At 39.9% G+C, this 24,014-nt stretch overlaps 1 protein-coding gene across 2 annotated transcripts in view; it reads right to left on the minus strand.

Annotated features, from left to right (window-relative positions):
- ALPK1 (alpha kinase 1) overlaps positions 1 to 24,014 on the minus strand; it is a 131,488-nt gene that overhangs the window by 46,332 nt on the left and 61,142 nt on the right. For both annotated transcript variants that reach the window (XM_043570292.1, XM_043570295.1), the window contains 2 exons: positions 21,486 to 21,717; positions 16,627 to 16,781 (listed from right to left, as the gene is read on the minus strand). In XM_043570292.1, the coding sequence (XP_043426227.1) occupies positions 16,627 to 16,781; positions 21,486 to 21,606 (276 nt within the window). In that variant the 5' untranslated portion in view covers positions 21,607 to 21,717. The remainder of the gene's footprint in view (positions 1 to 16,626; positions 16,782 to 21,485; positions 21,718 to 24,014) is intronic.

The raw sequence follows: 24,014 nt of genomic DNA on the forward strand, positions 1-24,014 counted from the left end.
CTCAGGTCACGATCTCACGGTCCATGAGTTCGAGCCCCGCGTCAGGCTCTGGGCTGATGGCTCAGAGCCTGGAGCCTGCTTCCGATTCTGTGTCTCCCTCTCTCTCTGCCCCTCCCCCGTTCATGCTCTGTCTCTCTCTGTCCCAAAAATAAATAAATGTTAAAAAAAATTAAAAACAAAACAAAAATTTAATATTTAGGGGTGACTGGGTGGCTCAGTCAGTTAAGCATCTGACGTTAGCTCAGGTCATGATCTCAGAATTCATGAGTTCGTTTCCCATGTTGGGCTCTGTGCTGACAGTTCAGAGGCTGGAGCCTGCTTTGGATTCTGTGTCTCCCTCTCTCTCTCTCTGACCCTCCCCCATTCACTCTCTCTCTCTCTCTCTCTGTCTCTCTCTCTGTCTCTCTCCCTCTCTCTCAAAAATAAACATTAACAAATTTAAAAAAATTAATATTTAGACCAAACATTTAGCATTATAATCTGAGTCAACACATTGAGTTCAAGTCCAAAAATAGGTCCCCAGAAGAAGAGCTATTTGATGAAGAAGAGGCATTCTTCTCCCTTGTCCTAACCACCTTGGCTCCTGAAGAGATGTCTCCCTTCTCAAAGAGTACGAAGTCAGGTCAAAAGCAAAAGTTCTTATCTAACATGGAACTGGAAGACCTTTGTAACTGATGTTCTTTTGTTTCCTGGGAACCGTGTTCACCTCATGTGGATATTACTCCTCTTAACAGCTAATGGGTTCTGTGAGTGGTAATAGCAAAGGAGTCTCAGGTTTTGCCCTTAAGGCACTCCAGGGAAGAATCCAGAATATCGGTTCACCACTGCTTATGATTCTTCTATCTCAGTGGCTGTCATCAATGGTTGCAGAGGAAGAGGCCAGCTTGACAATCAGTTTTGTAGTCTGGGGTTCTTCCACAGGTACATTATTTTCTCTCCTTTTTTTTTTTTTTTTTTTTTTAATAGTGGTGGTGTGTGACTGCTGGTACTGGGAGAGGGACTCATGAAGAAGTTCAACTGTCAGATTCACTAACATACTGTTTGGAATGTTAAGTTCTTTGCATTGTCTGAAAGGTTGCCTATATATATTAATAGATAAATCTGAAAAAATTTCAGTAATTTTTGATATCTTGATAGCAAAATTCAGCTAGAGTCTTGATTGCTCTATTTGATCTTAGCTTCTGTCTTTTTTTAAAAAAATTACATTTCATTTATTTTTTTGTGAGGTAGTATATTCACATAGTTCAAAATGCACTTGGGGATATAGTGAAAAGTCCGACACCCTGGGCCCAGGCTCCTTCCTACCCTCTGAGAAGGTGATTGACATTATCTATTTCGTATATGTCCTTCCAGAGAATTTTTTTGAATAATAATTCAGTTTCTTAACAGCTAAGTGGTATTTTTAAAAATATAAATTAATACTAAAGGTAATACTGTAATATCAAAAGGTTTAAAAATTCATAAAATATTTTATATTTGCTTCCTTTTTTTATGTTGTGACTTTTATTCTTGTGACTTATTCATTCCATAACTGAAAGCCTATATCTCCCTCTCTCCTTCACCCATTTTTCCCATCCCCACACTCCTCTTCCCCTCTGGCAACCAACTGTTCTCTGTATTTATAGGTGTGATTCTGCTTTTTTTTGGTTTATTTTTTCTTAAAGATTCTACATACAAGTAAAACCATATGATATTTATCTTTCTCAGTTAGCATTACACCCTCTAGGCCCATCTAAGTTGTTGCAAATAGCACAACCTCATCCTTTTTATGGCTGAATAATATTCAATTATATATAAATATAAATAAACACATACACACACACACACACACACACACACACACACACACCCTGCATCTTCTTTATCCATTGGTCTATTGACAGACATTTAGGTTGCTTCCATATCTCTGCTATTGTAAATAATGCTGCAATAAACATAGGGGTGCATATATCTTTTTGAATTAGTGTTTTAATTTCTTTGGATAAATACTCAGTAGTTGAATTATTCGATCACATGGTATTTCTATTTTTAACTTTTTGAGAAACTTCCATACTGTGGTTGTACCAATTTACATTCCCACCAACAGTGTGAGAGTTCCTTTTTTCTGCATATCCTTGCCAACACTTGTTATTTCTTGTCTTTTTTATTTTAGCCATTCTGACAAATGTAAGTGGATATCTCATTATGGTTTTGGTTTGCATTTCCCTGATGATTAGTGATGTTGAGAATATTTTCATGTGTCTATTGGCTGTTAGTATATCTTCTTTGGAAAAAAATGTCTATTCAGGTCCCCTGCCCATTTATTTTTCCATTTTTAATCAGACTACTTTTTCTTCTGGTGTTGCATTGTATAAGTTCTTTGTATATTTTGTATATTAACCCTTGCAAATATCTTTTCTCATTGAGTAGGTTGTCTTTATGTTTTGTTGATGGTTTCCTTTGCTGTGCAAAATCTTTTCATTTTGATGTAGTCTCAATTGTTTATGTTTGCTTTTGTTTCCCTTGAGTTTCTGTCTTGCCTCATAACTATAAAAATCTCATATCTGGCCCTAAGCCATGTCCTTTTGTCAATTAGCTTATAGTATAATAATAGCTACCATTTATTGAATGCTAGGCACCATTCTAAACATTCCATGTTATCCACTCACTTAATCCTCCAAACAATCTATGAAGTAGGTACTGTTATTACTATCACTGTAGACGCTGTTTACACAGGTTGCCCATGATGACAAAGCTAATAAGGGGCAGCTCTTGGATTCAAACCCACGCAGTCTAGCTACCAAGTCAGCTTCCTTAGCCCCTACCTATACTGTCTTAATTTTATCAAGATTGTCATTGTCATTGTTACCAAAAACATATGCTAGAAGAGTAGCAGTGTATAGCACAAAAAGAACTGTTTGGACCTCATTTTCCTTAGGGCTTTCTACTGGTTCTTAAACTATTAATTATCAGTGAAAGGATTAAGAGCTTACTTGTCCTGTTGTAATTTTAAAAGCTATGCATACTTAGAGAAACAAATGGACTCACCTGTCACTTTAGAGTCCTATAGTCCAAGGGAATCACATTCACATAAGCACAGCAGAAATAAATGTCCAATCAGTATGGGTTAGCCTTGCTTTAATAAAACCTCATTAAGGAAAAAAATCTCAGATTACTATACTAGGAAATGTCAACCTAAGGAATGGTTATGCATTACACGAGGTAGTCTTCATGATTCACTATAATATTCTTAAATAATGAATGTCTATAATCTATTTAAAATATGATTCAATTACAGAAAATGTTATTAATGACAAATAAGATACTTAAAAAGGGGAGTAAAATAGTGGTACTTCAACCAGGTTGTACATTAGAATCAATAGTGATGTTTTATTAATACAAGTTCTTGGGTCTCAATAGAGATCTAAATCAGGATCTCCAGGTTAGAGGTGCCTGGGTGGCTCAGTCAGTTAAGCGTCTGACTTCAGCTCAGCTCATGATCTCACGGTTTGTGAGTTTGATCCCTGCATTGGGCTCTGCGCTCACAGCTCAGAGCCTGGAGCCTGCTTTGGATTCTCTCTCTCTCTCTCTCTCTCTCTCTCTCTCTGACCCTTCCCTGCTCAGGCTCCATCTCTCTCTCTCAAAAATAAATAAACATTAAAAAAAATAAAGAATCTCCTGGTATATTTTAAAGAAGCTGCCCTTCTTTCCATCCCCCAACCCAAACTCACCCAGATAATCTTGATTCAGTCAGCTCATTAAACAATGTTTGTAATCTCTGGCATAAGCCATTAAAGTCTTTAACGGGTATAAGTAAGGTGCATTTTAAGCATATTAGGCAAAGATATGGCCTTATACAAAGAGTGAAGGGAAGCTGTCCACAGTCTTATGCTCAAAGTAATAAAATGAGAGAGCTATTGAGAAAGAATGTTAAGAGTCTGACCTCTAAGCAAGCCCTTTTAAGGTTCTACCTGACAATGATTCCCGAAAGCCCAGAGATTTCTAATTGTTATACAGTGCCAGTGGGAATAATTTACGCCTACTATGATGTTTTCAATGTCCATGAAAGAAACATATTTTGCTTCTAGTCTTTAATGGTGAATAAATATACAAAGTTCCATGACTGAGTTGGTAATACTTCCAAAATGTGACAGATTGTACACATATAGAGAAAAAGGAGCCAACTTGTTGAGGCTATTCTCATGAGGAAGCTAGTCATAGCAGTTGCTACAGGGAGACACTGCAGGACAGTGCAAAAAAAAGGGGGGCTTTGATTGTACTGAGGCACTACCCCTTTGGGGTAACTTTTTTTTAACTTTTTAGTTTCAACTTCTTATAATATTAAGATAATAATACTGTACAGATTACTGAGAAAATTAAAGAGAACGTATGTAAAATGCTCCATAATAGATGCTCAGTAAATAGGAACTCATTATTTTGAGGTTGGATTGGGAGTAGATCTGTGGAATCACTGTCTCAGTTCTCCCATCCAAGTACTAACCAGCCCCGACACTGCTTAGCTTCCGAGATCAGATGAGATCAGGCACGTTCAGGGTGGTATGGCCGTACACAGTCTCTCTGTTCTCAAAACAGAAAGACAATTCAAAAAGACTCCTCTGAAGTTTACCAGTAAGAAAGACATTAAGCTTTACTGACATTTTAAAAAGTAGATGGACACCAGCTCCTTACTTTGCCTGTGTGTCAGATGGCCACTTAGTACAGATGTTACCTGAGGAAGCCCTCATCTTGGAGGGGCCAACAATGAGAACTCTGAACTCAATTTTCAGTTGCTTGTATTGCAGTTTCTACATATCTGGTTAACTAGATTGACAGATGATAGTATTATAAATCACGGCTGCTTTGAAATAACTCATAATAAGAGGGAGAAAGACTATAAACATCTCAAGGCAAAGTTCTTTAAAGAATTGTCAACTTTACAGGGTTTAGATTTTTTATAAACAGACAAGTTCTCCAAAATTTCCTTTCCTGTGATAAGTGGCTGACAACAGTATGCTATCCAAAAGGTATTTTGAAAATGTTTTTCAGATCATGAGGGCTGGAAATGTTTTCATCATTGTGATCTTCATACTAAATAAAGCATCACGTAAAGATAACTCACACAAATGGGAAATTTTTAACCTGTTTAAAAATCTTCTGCATGAAGAGCTTTTACATCCTTTGTGAAAAAAAATAGTATCTTCTGATTAACTTGCAAAATGTGGAAATTTGCAGCTGAATTTCAGCACATGATGTTTCAGGATCCATGGATGGATTGAAATATGGGTAGTATGGATTAGCTGACCTCTTTTATTTGGATCTGCTTATGTTGGAAGCATAAGGTTTTTCAACTATGACAGCCATTAAAAAAACTAAGTGTTAAAAAAACCCTATCCTACCCATATCTTCAAGGCACAGTGCTAAGATGTTAAACATAACATCTAATTAAACATATTCGATTATAATTTTAAATTGAACAAGAAGTTCTCATGCCAATAATGTAATTTAAAAAATTATTCTAAAGTGGTCATTTAATCTTTGTGTTGTTCTTAAGTTTCCATTCTATAAAAATATATATACATATGCATAGTACGTGCATATAACTTATTAAATGAAAAATTAAACAGGGACGCCTGGGTGGCTCAGTCGGTTAAGAGTCTGACTTTGGCTCAGGTCATGATCTCACGGTTCATGGGTTCCAGCCCCGCGTCGGCCTCTGTGCTGACAGCTCGGAGCCTGGAGCCTGTTTCAGGTTCTGTATCTCCCTCTCTCTCTGCCCCTCCCCCGCTCACACTCTGTCTCTTTGTCAAAAATATATAAACATTAAAAAATATATGAAAAAAGAAAGAAAAATTACATGTATATCAGGGTGCCTGCTAAAATGTTTTTCCTGATGGGGTGGGCAACAACAACAACAAAAATCAAAGGCAACTGATGCAGAATATACTCATCAGCGGGATAACATAAGTTTTTCTTTGGTGCTGTACCAATATAGCCTAAAAAAGAAAGGGCTAATCCCAAATATCTGCGAAATTTGTTGAGCTTAAAAATTTTTGGTGTCTGCCCTTGAGAGTGAGGCAAGTTGGTTTAATAAGCTGGGTAGATGATTTCACATCATGATAGGATGATGGCAGGCAGAGGGAGACGGCACGTCTGGATTATATCTCAGCCTAGCCAGGAGGTCTGGATTATATCTCAGCCTAGCCACACTCGGTAATATAGTTTAGGAGAGTCTCTTGAGCTCCCTGAACCAATCACCTCATCTGCAAAATGGGCATAATCAAATCTACTTTTGAGGGTTTTTCTCAAGATTGTATGTTGTGAACATATCAGATTGAATCCTATGAAACTGCCACGGTTTGATGTTTGTTGACATACAAAGACGATATTTTCATATTGTTTGAGCTAATAGAATCCGTGTCAGATATAGGGAGATGTATTTTTAGAGATGATATTTGTAAGCTCCTTAGTTTTTTCACCTATAAGATTTAGGAGGTGATGTTATTCTTACTTGCTGACAGGACTGAATAAACACCCCCTCAGGATTTATCCTTTTCTGAAGGTCACTGCTTTCTTCTGTCTGCCCGGGGACTGCAACGTGTTAATTTCCTGCATTTTGAACTTGGCTGCTCTGTCTGCTCATCTTATTCGGATCAACTCTTCCAAGACTTGGCTCAGCCTTGGGGTTTCATTATGGGGAGACATGAAGCTCATGCCATAGGGTTAGCCCTCATCAAAGGGATAACTCGCATGCCCGATTCTGTGGCAGCTGAAGTTTCGTTGGTAGAATTTTAAAAACAAGTCATCGTTTTAATTTAAAACTTGAAAGTACCGTATTAAAAGGGGCGGTTTTTGGCACAGTTTTAGAGCAGGGTTTAAATCCTTGGTGATTTTAATCAGACTCTATCTTAAAGTCTGAAACTTCATAGGCCTTGGGGCTAATATTTGTCTTTTAAGGACTCCATTCTCTGGGTGCCTAATTTTCACTTATTGAATGAAATTTATTTTTGATGAATCTGAACATTTTGTCTGGTTGCTTTTCCAAAGAAGAACTATGAGGTTCAGCAGATGAAGCTAAGGTTTTAAGTGTTGATAATAGGAAATTATAAAATTTCTGTCTTAATTAATTCTGCTCTAAGTAAAAAAGTCCCATGATGTTAGCAGAGGGAGCCCAAGGCAAATTATAGGGCAGCAGAAAGGATAGAAAAGCAGCAAGGAAAGGCTGGTCCAGTTCTACCACAGGCCCGTGTGAAGTATGGGGGTGTGCAGATTCAGGGAGATTCAGGGACCTGGGTGTCATATCCTGTGGCTCTTGCTGATGGGGTCTGTGACTTATGGTGAGCCACCTCTTTCTCTCTCTGGGTTTAAGTTCCCCACTGACCAAATGATGAGCTTGAAAGAAATGATCTCTAAATTTCCCTCCAGCTTCAATGTTCTATCATTTGATAAAGAAAGAACTTGTATTGGGGCGCCTGGGTGGCTCAGTAGGTTGAACGGTTGACTCTTGATTTCAGCTCAGGTCAAGATCTCATGGTTGGTTGTGAGATCCAGCCCTGCTTTGGGCCCCATGTTGAGCCTGCTTAAGATTTTCTCTCTCCCTCTCCCCCTGCCCCTCCTGCACTCACACATGTACTCTCTTGGCAAAAAAAAAAGAAAGAAAGAAATTGTATTCATGCATACCAATTATGTAGATATATACACATATATTTTCCATATGTGTGTATGTGTGGGTACACAGCTGTGTGCTAAAATAATCTCCAAAAACATAACAGGAGAAGAATGATACTTAGCTTATGGCAGGCCATTAAATGGGAAGAGAAGATTCAGAAATAAGAACGTTGCAATTTCAAATCCTTCCTTTATCGGCAAAAGATGCCTTGTCCGAGTCACTTAATTAATCACCTTAGCTTGTTCATTGTTAAGATAGAAGCAATTCTGTATCTGTACTTGGTGTGAGAGAGGTGGTGCAGCATAACCTTACTACCCTTACTTAAGTTTTTCTGAACATTTGACCTGATCTGGATTTAACCGACTGAGCCACCCAGGCGCCCTTGACCTGATCTGGATCTAAAGGGGACTGATCAACAGATACTCTTCTTTCTCTCTCTCCTGCCTTTTTCATAATGGTAAGAGATGTTTATGGTGAAGAATAAAAAAATGTATAAAGAATAAAAGTCAAGTAAATAAAAGTAAAATCCCACCACTTTCATGGAAATGCTCATCCAAATTTATGTAGATTTTGTTGTTCAGGATTAGTATTAGGTACTTTTGTAAGATGTACAGTTTAAAAGAGTTCTTGTTTTCAAATTAACTGAGATTTCCCCCAGAGATTTAAGCCAGAAGAAGTAGCGGATTGCCATCTTAGAAAGATGGTTTTGGTTGCAGTGTAGAGTAAAGCTGGTGGGTCATGGTGATAATGAGTACTACCTGCCAATCTATTTCTGTGTCTTCCCCTCCTGAGCACATGGTAGAATGGTGTTTTCCAGCCTTCTTGACGTCAGTTGTGACTGCATCGCTTACTGTGACCTGTGGTCATTTCTGTATGCACGTATGTAGAGCCACTGTGCAATTCATCATTTCCTTTTCATCCTGCCATGGCAACTAGCAATATTCTAAATGGTATATTCCATCAAGCTGGGTCCCTGAGGGGAGTGACATTAAGCAGAGCTCTCTTTCCCCCCTCAGATGGACATATAGAGACATGAAAAATCAAACCTTTATTGCTTTAAGTTTTGGCATTGCTTTTTCTGCAGCCTAACCTTACTATTCTTGTTCATACAGGGGACATGACTAGAGGTAGGGGAAAGGTTGGATATAATCTGGGAAGGAGGTGTCATGGTCTGAACCAGCACAGTTGCAGTAGGGTTGGAGAAAGGAAGATGTATTTGAGAGATATTTATGAGGAAACGGTGGGACTTGATAATTAATACGACATGAGGGTTGATGGGAAGATAGAATTAAAGATGATTCCTGGGTCTTGACTTGGGTAACTGGGAGGTTCATGATACCATTTACTGATATTGTGATCACTGGAGGAAGAGACAATGGGGTGGACGGAGCGAGCAAAAGTGGGGAGATGATGAGCCAGTTTGGGCCCTAGGGGACTTGAGATATCTGGGACATCCAAATAGAGATGGTTAGTGGACTGTTGACTGCTCTATAGCCCCGAAACTGAATGAAATAGAAAAAGTGATTGGCTTTTTCCAATCTGTTTTCTCCAGCCACGTTTAAGGATGAAATAATATAGTAAATACCCTACCCTATTTTTTTTTCTTTTAGAAACCATTTTTGTTGAAATGTCCTTTTGAACAAATTCTGTTCTTGGTTGTGGACTGTGGTATATTTTGCCTTTTTCTCTATAGAGGCATAGGACCACATACTAAGAATCTTGAGGTCATTTGAGAGTTTTTTTATTGCATTATCTTCCACATGTACATTAGCCAGCTTTCCTTTAGTGTATTAGTTTCCGGTGGCCACTATAACAAAGCACCACAAACTGTGTGGTTTAAAGCAATGAAGATGTATTGTTTCAAAGTTCTCAAGGCTAGAAGTCCAAAATCAGGTTGTCAGCAGGACACACTCTCTCTAAGGTTGCACGCCTCTCTCTCAGCTTCTGGTGTTGCCAGAAGCCCTGGGCATTCCTTGGCCGATGGCTGCAAAACCCAACCTCTGCTGCTGTCCTCACATGGCATTCCCTCTGTATCTCTGTGTCTTCCCATGGCCTTCCTCTTATAAGGACACTAGTCATATTGGACTGAGGGCTCACTCTACTGCAGTATAACCTCATCTTAACTAATTACATCTGCAATGGCCCTATTTTCAAATAAAATCATACTGGGAGGCACTGAGGGTTAGGACTTCAATGCGTTTGGTGGGGGACAAATCAACCTATATCACTTGGTAAGACTGTGATAACCCCAAAATTTCAGTACCTTTAGCAACAAAGTTACTTGGTTGTTGTTCATATTTAGAATTGGCTGCAGTTTGGCTCTAACTCTGAGACTCTGCTCCATGTATTTTGCCCTTTTCAGAAGCCAGGCTGAGGGAGTAGCCATGATCCTGTTCATGAGGCAAAGGAAGACTTCCAGTGGTAGAACTACACAATGGCTTATAAAGCTTCTGCTTGGAACTGGCATATGTTACTTCTAATCACATTTCATTGGCTAAGACAGGTCATATGGCTGAGCCTGTAAGAATTAGAAGAATATGTATCGAGCACCTGCCACATATTAAGTGATCGACAAATGGGAGGAACTGTTCCAACAAGCAGGGCTTTTGACAAAGATTGGTTGACCCATCTCCTCATTCTGGTGGTTTTTCCAGGACATAAACTAGGTCTTCCACTTCCTTTGCCTTTCTTTCAGTGTTCAATATATCAAATGTGTGGCACATGTTAATACTCAATAAAGTTTTCCTGAGTAAATGAATGAATATGCAGCTTGCATTCATTTTGCCTTTTGCATCTTAATGAAAAAGATCTCCACTATTAAAACCCCAAAGCACATAGTTGAAGATGAAACTTCATTTGAAAAAATCACTTGCTGAAAGAATCATAATCCAAAAATTACCTATTACTGCTTTTGAATTCTCTATTTTTTTAAAATATTTTTTAAACATTGATTCATTAAAAAAAATTTTTTTTTCAATGTTTATTTATTTTTGGGACAGAGAGAGACAGAGCATGAACAGGGGAGGGGCAGAGAGAGAGGGAGACACAGAATCGGAAACAGGCTCCAGGCTCTGAGCCATCAGTCCAGAGCCTGACGCGGGGCTCGAACTCACAGACCGCGAGATCGTGACCTGGCTGAAGTCGGACGCCTTACCGACTGCGCCACCCAGGCGCCCCTAAACATTGATTCATTTTTGAGAGACAGAGAGAGACAGAGCATGAGCAGGGGAGGAGCAGAGAGAGAGGGGAGACAAAGAACCCAAAGCAGGCTCCAGGCTCTGGGCTGTCAGCACAGAGCCTGATGTGGGGCTCGAACCCATGAACTGTGAGATCATGACCTGAATCATGATCTAAGCCAAGAATTCTCTATTATTAATATGAAAACTGACACCTGAAATAAATGTTTTAAAATTAGTTTTAAGAACTTCTTAAACCCAGAGCTTATTCATGGAGAAGAATTTTATTGCTTCCAGGGATAGCATCTCACCTTATCTAGTCCTCACACAATGTATCTTTTTTGAACTTGACTTTTCATTTCCTAATACATTTATAGTCATCTTTTGCTAAATACTATTCCTGTCCTCTCTGCTCTTAGGTTAATCACACTAGCCATTTTAAAAACCTTTCCCCATAATATTGTAATGAACAACTCTTATCTTTATTCATTTTCATTTATGTTTTAATTTTTTTATATATTTTCTAAATGCTTATTTATTTTTGTGATAAAGAACACCAGCAGGGGAGTGGCAGAGAGAGAGGGTGACAGGATCCAAAGTGGGCTCTGTGCTGACAGCAGCTTACCTGATGCAGGGCTAGAATTCATGAACTGTGAGATCATGACCTGAGCTGAAGTCAGATGCTCAACCAACTGAACCACTCAGGAGCTCCTATTTATGTTTTAATTTTTGACCTCTTAGTACTTTAAGTAGTTTAAAAATAACAATATCGGGGTGCCTGGGTGGCTCAGTTGGTTAAGCAGTCGACTTCGGCTCAGGTCATGATCTTGCGGTCCGTGAGTTCAAGCCCCGCGTCGGGCTCTGTGCTGACCGCTCAGAGCCTGGAGCCTGTTTCAGATTCTGTGTCTCCCTCTCTCTCTGACCATCCCCCGTTCATGCTCTGTCTCTCTCTGTCTCAAAAATAAATAAACGTTAAAAAAAATTAAAAAAAAAAAACAATAACAAGTTAAAGGCAACAAGATTATCTGCAGACATATAAATATTCTGGAAGTTAAATCTATCAAACTTTGTTCATCCACAAAGCTTTTTCACCCAAGATCACATAAGAAAACAACTACTTATTTATGTAGTCTCTCTTCAAATTACTGGTAGCACAGATATTTCCAAAAAAATTGTGGAATAAAAGTTATCATATTATCCATTTTCATGGTTATACAGTTAAAGAGAAAATGGGGAAAAAAATCCTCATTTTGAGACTGCTTTATCTCCTTGCACCTTACTCTAGCCAACCTCTAAAAATTACCCCATATCTCTTTGCAGAGACACCCCACTACACTTAAGTTCCCTTTCTCCACAGAAACAGGGCTGAGGAGAGGCCAGATCCTTGCCAAGATCAGGATGCCCAAATCTGCAGGAAGGCTCAAAAGCAGGGCCTGGCCAGCAACTTCTCTTAGCCCGGCAACCCAGCCTGCTCTCAACTGCGACAGACATGCGAATCCAAACATGTCCTTAATCTCCTTTTTAAAAGTTTTGTTTTCATATTTTCTTTATTTGTGCAGAAAGCATCCTTTTTAGAAGTGTAAAAGTTACTGGAAAAGTTACAAAAGGTGGCATCTACACAGAGGCCGGTGCCTTCATTCCCTGGCATCTCAGAAGCAAGGAGAGTTTTACTAGTAAGAACGCTACTGTGCCCGCCCAAAACCAAGCTAAACAGAAGCTAATGGTAAATGCCTTCAATACTTTTTGGAAAAAAAAAAAAAAAATCCATCAAAGGTTTTGCTGAATGATATTTATAAGGGCCTTACTGTTCTCTTTCAAAAACTGAAATGCCCTTCTCCGACACTTGAAAAAAATTGCTTGTGCTTTTCATCTTTTCCTCTTAGAGTGTAAACATTGTTTTGAGTGAAAAGAGCTGAAGGAGCGCTCACTTTCCCTTGAAATTTTATTTTTAAATAAGAGAGGGAGAAAATCCTTTTTCTGACTAATACTAATAATACAGGTCAAAGTGTCAGGCGATATACAATTAAATGGAAAACAAAAAAGGTTCCCCCTCTTTTTCCCACAGCACAATGGCACTGGAATATAAATTACCAATGGAGATGAAATAATACTTCAAAGCCTGTAGGGCAGGGCAGTGCAGTGTTTACAAAGTATTTTCTATGGCATGATGAGACATTAAAGATGATGGTAACCCATGGACTTGAGGGTGTTATTGAATAGTCTAAAACTAGCATGAGGTAGGATTTTAGGTCCCTATAGCCTGTGACCCCGTGATAGGCTTTGTTTCACAAGGGCAGCTGCAGTTATCAACAGATGTTTCAGCAATAAATAATTGGTATCATCTCGGAAAAGACCCATCTACCTGGGGAGAGGGCATAATACCAAAAACACTGCCCAGCTATTACAGCCACATTAATCTCCCATCTCTCCAGGTTTCTTGGGGAGCGTGCTGCAGGCGTTTTTTCTGGGAGAGAGCGAACAAACTCTCTCAAGTCAGCGAGCTTTGTGTGGAGTGTAAAGGAGGTTGGCCCCTGCCATAAATTTCTGTCTGTGGCCACACACCAAAGGAGAAAAGGTTGGGGGTGGGGAAGGAGGAGGCGGGGTGGGGGGGAGCGTGTGGGGAGGGAGGAAATGGGAGAGGCTGTGGAGAACAGAAAGCAAAGCATAAAACACATATAATTTTTCTTGATTAAGTTTAGCCTAAGAGAGTAACATTATAAATGACCCTTAATTTCACTAACTCAGGCACTCAGCATAATTCTGTGCTTAACTTTGATATGTTATTTGTGGAATTAACTTAAATTAAATTAAACTTAACAGTGGCTAGACTCTAAGTGTAATGCTAATTTTAAAAATGGAGGGGAAACTTTTTATGGGAAGGATTCATTTCAAAGCAAAGAAAATCATGGCAATTTAGATTTGTGGAAAAAAGTGAAAGAAGACATAACTCGGCTGAACAGAAAACTCAGCAGCCTTTAACCAATTTTTTATGTAAAGAAGAGAATCTCGTAATGAATTGATTATTACAACATGGCCAGCCCGCTTCAGTAAAGAATAATATTGAAACCAACAGATAATGGGACAAAAACAAATCATGGAATTCACTCGGGATACTTTTGGCAAGCTAAGATATCGAAAGTAGCATGGGTTCACAGAGTGCTATAGTGCTCTGTATTTACAAAACAGAGTGGTTTAGTAATTGTGCACTTGGGGTCTGACACAATAGGAAAGCATCCTAAGAGTCTTTAGGAGGTGTGGTTACTTAATTTATAGCTTGCTGGGGAAGCGAAAGAAAATGATGCTCAGAGTTGAAAAAGCTCCCAGGTTAAATACATTAGGGACTAAAGAAGCCTAATGGACTGATTCTCAGAGCTGCCACTAGTGATCTCGTGAGCTGGACACAAATGTCTTAAATTCTGCACGTCTCTATTTTCCCAACTGTGACATCCGTGCAGTATGTAGAGGGAAAGTAGAAGGAATAAATACAGTCTAACAACTATGAACAGCTTGTCTGCCAACTCACATTAGCCCCCAAATGCAGCAAGACCCAGTTTTTAAAATACCATCTTGAGTTTTTCATCTAGAGTCACTAACAGCTTTGCATGCGGCGAGGGGGATCTGGTGATTGCGGGATGGACCAAGAGGAGTAAAACCCTGGTTGTCATGGTGTGATGTGTCTCCCTCTCTCAGCCTATGTTTGAAGTTCAGAGGAACTTTCTAAGCCCCAAAGGTCAAAGAAGAGGTCCTGTTCTCACCTTCCTTGGAAGCCTTGAACATTCTACGCCACCCTCGGCTGAATCACACAAGGCTTCCCAAGCAGGTGAAGCAACTATGGCTTTTCAAGAACTGGCCCAAGTTTAAACAAGTTCCTGGAATTAATGGGAAGGAGACTGCTTTTACGGTTGGTCTCCTGGAAACTTCACATTGGAGTCTCCTTTTACCCCTTACCTTGTTCCTTCTCCCCTCACATCCCTGGTCAGGCTCTCTGACTTTCCTCCTCTTTTCTTTAGAACGTTGGTTCTCAAGCTCTAGCATGCGTGAGAATCTTCTGGAGGGCTTGTCTATGCTTATTGCCAGGCCCAGAGTTTTCGATTTGGTAAGTCTTGGGTGGGGCCCAAGAATCTGAATATCCCACAAGTTTCTAGTGCTGCTGCTGTGAGGTCTCATTTTAAGTATCACTTCTCCAGAGCTGCCCTGTGCCATAAAACCGTAGGCCTAGCACCATGGCTATTTATATAAAAAATGATTTTTAAAAATTAAATAACACAAAAAAGTTCAGTTCTCATGCTTGCCACATTTCAAGTGCTGGAGAGCCAAAGTGGCCAGGGCCTAATGCACTGGGCAGCAGAGCTATGGAACATTTCCTGCATCGCAGGAAGTTCTACTGGGTAGCCTACATCTTGCTTTAGAGTAAAAAAGTCTTGGGGATTCTACCTGTGCTTTCAAGTTCCTCACATGGGGCTTTCTGAAGGAGAATCGGTAGCTAGATGGAGGAAGGGGTAGCTCCACCACTCACTGGTCTATTCCCCTGGGCACGTTAATCTCCCTGCACCTTAATTCCCTCATCTGTAAAATGGGGATGATGATGGTGGTGATTACAGGAGAGCCATTTTGAGAAGTAAAGGAGATGACATATGTGTGAGCACTTTGTAAAATCTGCAGTGATATGCAGACCATAGTTATTATTCCATTCCCCTTTTCCACATATACCAAGCCTGGTCATTTAAAATCGCTGGTTCACCACTGCATTCTTTCCAAATACCCACTTTCCTTTTCCTGCAGTCTCCAGTCTGCTTAACCTCAGTCTGTTTGTTTATATTTTTGGCGGGGGTAGGTCATGGGAAAAGTGGGGGCTTTGCTATTTCTACTAAGTCTCCAAATATGCCATTATATGTGCATAGATCAGGGAACCTTTCCCAGATTTCTGTTTCGGTAGGCAAACACAATACCTGTACACTTGTTTTGGGGGTGACCCCAAAACACATTCTCATGTAAACTGATGCAATAAAAATGTTAGGATATTATCGTTGCTTGTAATGCCTGGTGTCCAGACAAACATATATTTTTACATGAGAAAAAATACATAAAAGCTAATAGACTCTCTTCCTTGACAATCATCTGAGAGAATGTAAGTAAAAAAACAATGCTACTAAAAAGAACAATGACACTCTGTGTAGCATCCCTAGAACCTAAGGCTGAAATCTGAGCTCAGATCTGAGTTCATGTGCTATTCCTGAGGTCCTCTTCTATCCAAGGAAGAGATAGCAGTTTGATCAATTTCCAAGAAGTGATTTGAGGAATAAGCAGGTCAATGACTTTGATTTAATGCTTCCTGAACAGCCCGCATTGTGAGGAGACAAGGGAATGAGGAGGATCCCAGGTTTGGGAAGGGACATGGTGGACAGCATGTCATATTGATGAAATAATGGTGAATGATTTTTTTTTCAAGCTACTCAACCCTTAAAAAGGAGCATTTCAAAATAAAAATGCTAAGAGACATGGCAGAACCAAAACCAGTGCTTCTGGACTACCAGGGATATAATAAACATTTCAGGATGACAGTTTTCTCGATAGACCCACTGACCACTCTTCTTCACTTTTACTTGCTTTGGCTTCCAACAGAAGGTCTTACAGGCAGGCAACGCTTTCTAAAAGCTATTTCCCCCACATTAGTCAATCTGGCAGAGCTGACCATAAGGGTAGGGGCTGTCTTATGCTTCAAAGAAATTTAATCTATTAGACCACTTAGAGGCTAAATGCCTCACTTCAGGGTGTCAGAGGAACAGGTGGTGTGGCTCTTCCTACCAGTAACTGCTGCAACCCGGCACCAATCACATCCTGCAGGTTTGTTTTGTCCTCTGGGCTCACAGCTTGTTTGTACTGCCACTTTTCAGGCACGAAGGGCCACTTCATTTCCTTTGCCTCCTGGATCAGGGTCCTTAATTCACTGGGGAGTGAAGCTGAAAAGGTCAGAGTTCAGGTAAGGAAATTGCAGTCAAAGAAAAGGCTGTTGAGTTACCAATGTTATGATGAAGCACCTCCGTGGCAAAAAAAAAATTTTCCTACCTCTTGCTGGCTGGTCTGAGCTGGTGGTTCTGACTCAAAGAATAATAGCGCAAAGCTATCTGTCAGGGGTGGCCCTGGTCTACTTTGCCCTTCAGGTAAATTGGGGTAGTCAGGCATTAAGAAAGGTTTTTAGCAGGAAGTAAAGCACTTCAGTGACTATCTCTGCATGAAGAATCAGAGAAAGGAATGAAGGAAATATTATTTTCCCTGTAAAATGAGAAAGGGACTGAGATGGAATGACATCTGGGCCTTGTGGCAGCTGGGTAATGCAGAGAGTCAATTTGTACAACCTCTTTTTACCTCTCCAAGACCTCTCGCCTCACCTCATACTTTCACTGTGGACTACATCTGAATATTGACAATGGCTACCAAAAAAAATGAAATTTGAAATGGTATCGACTTATTGTGAGATGGCTTTGTATTACATTAGTAGACATATTCGATCTCTTCCTGGGCACCAAACCTCATTATAAGAGGTCCACAATATCCTGTCCAAACTTGGAAAACCCCAAAAGTTCTGGAAACTAGAAGGTTTTTTTCTTAAGTTTGGCACCCAAACCAGACTTGAACTGACTAGAGGGTACTTATGGTCTTGTTTATCTTACTTAGTGAGAATCCAAAAGTTTTGTTGTAAAAATTATGTTTGACTATAGGTGCTGTCCAGCTTCCACCGGAGTATGAATGTAGTAGATGGTACATGTTCCATACTACCTTCCTAACCTGAAAAATTCTGAATTCTGAAGCACATGTGAACCCCAAGTGGTCTGAATAAGGGATTATGGACCTGATTATATGACTGCCAGCTATAAATCTCTATCTTACAGACATTTCATACTCAAAAATATCTAAAACTGAACTCACTGTCTTTTTTCTAAATCTGTTTCTTTATTTTGACGAATGCTACCGCCATTCACTGAGTCACCAAGTCTGAAACTTAAAAGTCAGTCTAGATTCTTTGCTCTCTCTTCCTTCTTGAATCTAACTGGCTATTGAAATCTGTAGATCCTAAAAAATCCATTTCCTTCTTTTCATTATCAGTAATTCTTGCCTGAACCCCTGCTTCTTATCTTGCCTCATCCACTCCAACTTCCACATTGTTGATCCCCATTTTGCTTAAAAAAAAAAAAAAAGATGGAGCAGGCCATTGCCCTTGTATATTCTGTCCTCATTTTTGCATTGCCTTCTCCCAGTCCTTTCATGATCAAGTTCAGGCCCACTGGCTTTAGCACTCAGTGCAAACTTGGGTACTTCTCATCAGCCTGCCATGAGATGTCCATCCCACAGAATTGAGATGTCCCTCCTGAGTGCTCCCAAGTCCCCAAATGCAGATTCCCTTTCAGTGTTCATCCCACTGCTCTGAAACTATACTGTCCTCTCATTGGACTGTGAGCTCCCTGAAGACAGACATCGTGTGTTATCGCTGTTGTAATTCACACCCTGATGGTTAAAAGGATTTGTCTGATATCTACATGAGACATGCTAAATAGGACCAAAGAGATATGACAGAGAGAGTAAAACACAAAAAGAAGAGAAGGAAGAAAACCTAACTCTGCCTTGGTCCATGATGCCTTTCTGTGTCCTTGCCAAGTGGGCAAATGTATGGATGACTGCTGGTGAGGAGACACTGCTTGGCATTGAGAGGGTATCAGATGGGCCACACCAGTGAGTAATCCATACTGACTACTGAGGATGATTTATAAATATCACACTGAAATCATTGCTTCCTGATTCAGCAACCCAGAGCTACGGAGCACTGACTGTATGATAGCACTCCTCCAAAGAAAGCAGAGCCATGACATTAGGGACCTATGTGGTCATAATCTGCTGGAAAGCTTGGCCCTCTGATTGCCAGAAATGCTCCGGTATATATGTAAAGAAAGTTTCTTAAATGATATTTCTAAATAGTTGGGAATAGGATGACTATTCAGTCCTGTTCACTTAGGACAGTTCTCTGTGGTCCTCCTGTACTTATTAATAGTGCTCCTTCTTGTTCTCAAGTATCCCAGTTTGACCAATAAATTTGGACACTCTGCCCATGAGTATCAAGCTCTGGAGTCAAATGAGTAGTCAAATGACAACAGGAATCTGATATCTGGATTCAAAGAATTTCACCTTATATTGGCACTGAATGGTCTCAATATTTTCAATTTTTTTCATGATGATGGAGAAAATCTGATTCTGTACAACTCATTTTGCCTCCTCCACACTACCCTTTCCTTACAGATCATGCCAGAACATGGATAGTCCAGTGTGGCACACTGAAATAAATGATGCTTCTGAAATACATTTAAAAAATATATCTCTGTTTGAGAGAGGGAGGGAAGCAAACCATAAGAGACTCTTAAATACAGAGAACAAACTGAGGGTGATGGGAGGATGGGAAGAGGGGAAATATGGGTGATGGACATTGAGGAGGGCACTTGTTGGGATGAGCACTGGGTGTTATATGTAAGTGATGAACCATGGGAATCTACCCCAAAAACCAAGAGCACACTTTACACACTGTATGTTAGCCAATTTGATAGTAAATTATATTATATAAAATATACCATATGATGTAATAAAATATACCATATACATATGGTATATATATATATACATATATGTATATATGTGTATATATATGTATATATACATATATATGCGTGTGTGTGTGTGTATATATATATATATATATATATCTGTTTAGATTTCAGTTCCTTCTCTATTTCTGAGGAAATTGCTAGAGGTAGTCACCCATGTTGGCAAGGACAATTTCTGAGGGAAGAGAACAGGGTTGTGAAGAGGAGGGAAAGAACAAAAACCACAGTAATCACGTTTAGAGTTCTCTGGCTTGCCCTGTCACCATAAGTTGCCCTGTACTAATACCTTTCTCTTGGAGCACATGTGAGTGACCACTTAAGTCACTAGTATGGCTCAGAAACCACCTGCTAAGGGAGGGACTCTGCACTCACACTGCATTCAGTTGTACTGATGGTGCTTGGGGTGGATCACGAAGTCTGCCTCCATGCGGATGGGTTAATGCTGAGATTATCAATGGCTCAGCACAAATTTCCTCCCGCACTGGCTTATCAGATTCAGCCAACCCCAGCAGTCAGCCCCTGACGGAGCAGTATCCTCTTCTGCCTCTCTGATCACTTACTTCCCCAAGCAGCGTACCTGAAGGGCCGTTGCTAATCGAATGATTTTGTAGCCCTGATTTGCCTTATCTGGAGCTAAACTGATTATTTCTCCTCTTCTGTGGCACTTGGGAAGAAAAAAGAAGAAAATGCTACCCATGTTGGGGCTCTGAGTTTTCACTAGGGAGAACACAAAGCTTGAAGGAATTTGGGCTAAAGAGACAAAGGATGCCATGTAGTAAAAGGACAAGAGAAAAAGTTCAGTAGAGAGAACACAATACGCTGGCCCTGAGGGAACTAGAACCAGCCCTGCAGTGTGTTCTGGAGGCGCCAAGTACCCACCGTTCCCTGATGAGGGGCTAACACCTGCCAGGGTGTGCCTAGGCTGATGGGCACGTATAACTAGCAAGCAAAATCACGCAGTGGTGTATCTGGCTAATAAAGAAGGAAAACATATAAACTAAGGTGTTGTGAAACAATGGGACATGGGGCATTTTACCTTGAAAGGGGCACAAATAATGGATTACAAAAATTTAAGACGCCTCTAGGTACCTGAAGTGCCTCTGTGTGTGTGTGCCAGTATACAAGAATGTGGGAGAGACTCCTCCAGAACCTTTCCCATTACATAATCATCCACAACAAAAGAAATGGGGAGTGTGCATTTTATGTAATCTTATCTCTGCAAGGAATAGCCAGTCACTAAAAATACAAAAAAAAAAAAAAATTAAAAGCACATAAAAGGGATACACTTATAGAAACGCAGGAAAATTTATTCAAATGCTGAAAGGAAAGAAAATTCCCTCTCCAAAACTGGCTATGGAAGAAATAAAGGTTTTAACTTTCTAGACTTTGTGATCAAAACTTCTCAAACAATGACTCGTCTAAAACTATGAATGGCATAAACTATGAAATGAGCAAAAGGCCAAATTCTTAAACCCTGATAATGATGCAATCAGTATTCATCGGTATGAAAGGATTTATTTTACAAATGGCATGTGAATGCAGCATGAGAAATGTATTGATAATAAAAAAAAAGAAAGATTGGACCAATGAGATGACATATTTATGGAAACCGTAGAAGCCTATGGAAACTGATGAGGCACAAAAGCTTAGTTTGAAAAAAGTATATGCCACCATTCAGAAGTTGCTTCAATTTTTTAATAATTGAAATTTACGAGCACCAGCCTACTTGCACCCTTTGTTCTTCTTGAACTAAACTGTTTTCTTGTAGCCTCATGTTTACTGAAGCCTAAAATTAGAACTGACAGCAATTCACTGCAACAAAGTGGGCTTCCTCCCCTGCCCGTCCGCCTGTAGCCCATGTCCCATTCATGCCCTAGAAATCCACTCATCTCTCGGTGGTCATCTGCCAAGAGAAGAAAAATAGGGCAGAGATGAAAACATGTCGTTCAGGCAGGGGAGTTGAGAGCAAACCTGCTGGCTTCTCCCTCCCCCCAGCGCCTCTCCTCAGGACCTCACCTCTGCACTGCTGGTCCTTGCTCTTGTCCTCCTCCGACACATCTGACGCCTCCAACAAGAGCCAGTCCAGCACTTGCTTGCACTCTTGCAGTAGTGTAGCTACAGCTTTTTGATTATTCATGATGATTACTCTTCCTCAACGATGAGTCAAGTGTCCCTGGGTCTATGGTGATCAATTACCCAGAAGAAGACATCGATTCTCAATAAAAGAGCCCCTTCAAGGCGAAGGTACCTGGTGAACAAAAGCGAGAGAAAGATGATTAACTGAAGCATCATCAATTATCTGTAAGACTCAAGCAGGGAGGGATAATAGGGCAAACACATGAAAATACATGACAGCCCCGGAGGACTTTATTAGGGGAGTGTGTGAAATTACTGCAGGGCCTGGTCTAGATGGGCAGCACCTCGAAGGCGTCAGAGAGCAGAAGGGAGAGGGTCCTGGTGCAGACCTTGGTTACCCGCAGTGATGTCAGTGGAATCCCATGAAGCCAAATGAAATGAATATACTCTGTGATTTATGTATCTTCTGCATACTTCCCATCAGTGCCTCTGGATCCAGTGGCACCGCACTTTCTGTCTCTCCGGAAGTCTACAGGAAGCATCTGGCTAACAGTTCTAATATTCAGATACAAGCACATGGTGATATGAAGTTTACCATTCTCATAACCCACTACTGATTTCCCCTGTGAAGTATTCTTCATGGTATTTAGCATCATATAATTTGGACCAAGATAGGCAATGACAGATGCCAAATTTAAAGCTCTTCACCGCTAGGCGTATTGCCAAATAAAATAGAGAAATGATATCCCAGAAAGCCCAATTTCCTAGATCTAGTGTATGGATGAATTTTTGGATGACAGATTGCATATGTAAATATGAATATACTATAATGATCTATTGCAGTCAAGGTAATTTCACGAACAAAATAAATTACTAACAGTACAAAAGTACCTGGCAAATAAATACCATAAAATTACTGAATTAACACATCTTTATTATCTTACAGATCATAAACAAATAAATAAATAAGAATACTATCTTATTATCTATAAATCTTCCCTTTATTAAGGAATGTACACTGTAAACAAAACAAACTACCTTTGTTTACAATGAACAAATGAAACAAAGAAACTCTTCCTGAGTTTGCCAGAATAGAGTGGAGCTGCTATAGGGCTTAGACATTCTTATAGGGCACATAGAATTAAAAAAATTTTTTTTAATCTTTATTTATTTTTGAGAGAGAGACAGAGTGTGAGCAGGGGAGGAGCAGAGAAAGAGGGAGACACAGAATCTGAAGTAGGCTCCAGGCTCCCAGCTGTGAGCACAGAGACCAACACGGGGCTCGAACTCACAAACCCCGAGATCATGACCTGAGCCCAAGTGGGACGCTTAACCGACTGAGACACCCAGGCGCCCCTAGGGCACATAGAATTTTATTACTAAAGCAAGAGAGTCTGAAAGGGAAGGAAGTAACAAATGTATGGATGGCTCATGTTCCTTCATCTTCTGGCTTATACATGCAGGGAAGTAATCATTAAAAATATTAAAGTCATGAATTATTGCATAGGTGTTGGGATAAAAAGTCGCATTTTAAGAAGCTAGTCTTGAATTTTAAATAGCAAGAAAATATTTTTCTTTCTTTCTTTTTTTTCCTTAACAGGAACAGAAAATGAAAGACGAACTAACTGTGTAATATAAACTTTTCACTTTTTCATTCTAACCTGGCTGGTATACTTTATATACTTTGGGTTTGAAAACACACACACGTTCTTTAGACAGAAAACTGCCAAAGCAAAGTTTCAGGATGTTACAGGCTTGTTTCCTTAAAATAATGGTGTATTGTTGGTGAAGAACACAAGTACAGTACTTGGATACAAAATTCCTGTTTCTTGAAAGAGAATTCACAGAAGTGAGATTGTGATGAATTAGTTACTGGATACATTTAAAGCATAAGTAAATTAAATCTCTCTTCTGTTTAAGATGTTTCAGAAAAGTATTCCTGCATGGATTGGGTTGTGGTACTAAATGGTTTCCAATGTCCCTTTTAGCCCAAGTGTTTTTAAGTGAATGTTGTGTGGTAAGAGCTGGCCATTAGCTTGCCTTTCTACGAAAGGAACCAAGAAGTAAGGGCTGGTCAGAGAGCTAATTAGTGGAGTAGCACGAGCAAGAAGCCATGTAGCAATGGAATGGCCCACCATTCCTGAAAAAGGGAGCTGTGCTCTAATGGAGGGTTAGCATGGAGATTGAGAAATGCAGTTGGTAATTGAGAAACTTAACAAACCTTGCTTGAAATTAACTGAAAGTGAGTAGGACACACTCCTTTTTCTTCAAATGAAAGGAAGAAGGGGGTTCTCTTTTTAGGATCCTTTTTAGGACCTCATATAGAAAGAGGAATATAATAAGGAAATATGAAGAACTCATGCACAAAGAAATAATCCTGTACTGTGATATAATGTTAATAGCACACCATTCCTTTGTCTAAAGGCTTAGAATAATGTTTTGTTGGTGCCATATCATCCTCTTAAGGTA

This window comes from Prionailurus bengalensis, chromosome B1, assembly GCF_016509475.1.
Source record: "Prionailurus bengalensis isolate Pbe53 chromosome B1, Fcat_Pben_1.1_paternal_pri, whole genome shotgun sequence".
Lineage (NCBI taxonomy): Eukaryota > Metazoa > Chordata > Mammalia > Carnivora > Felidae > Prionailurus > Prionailurus bengalensis.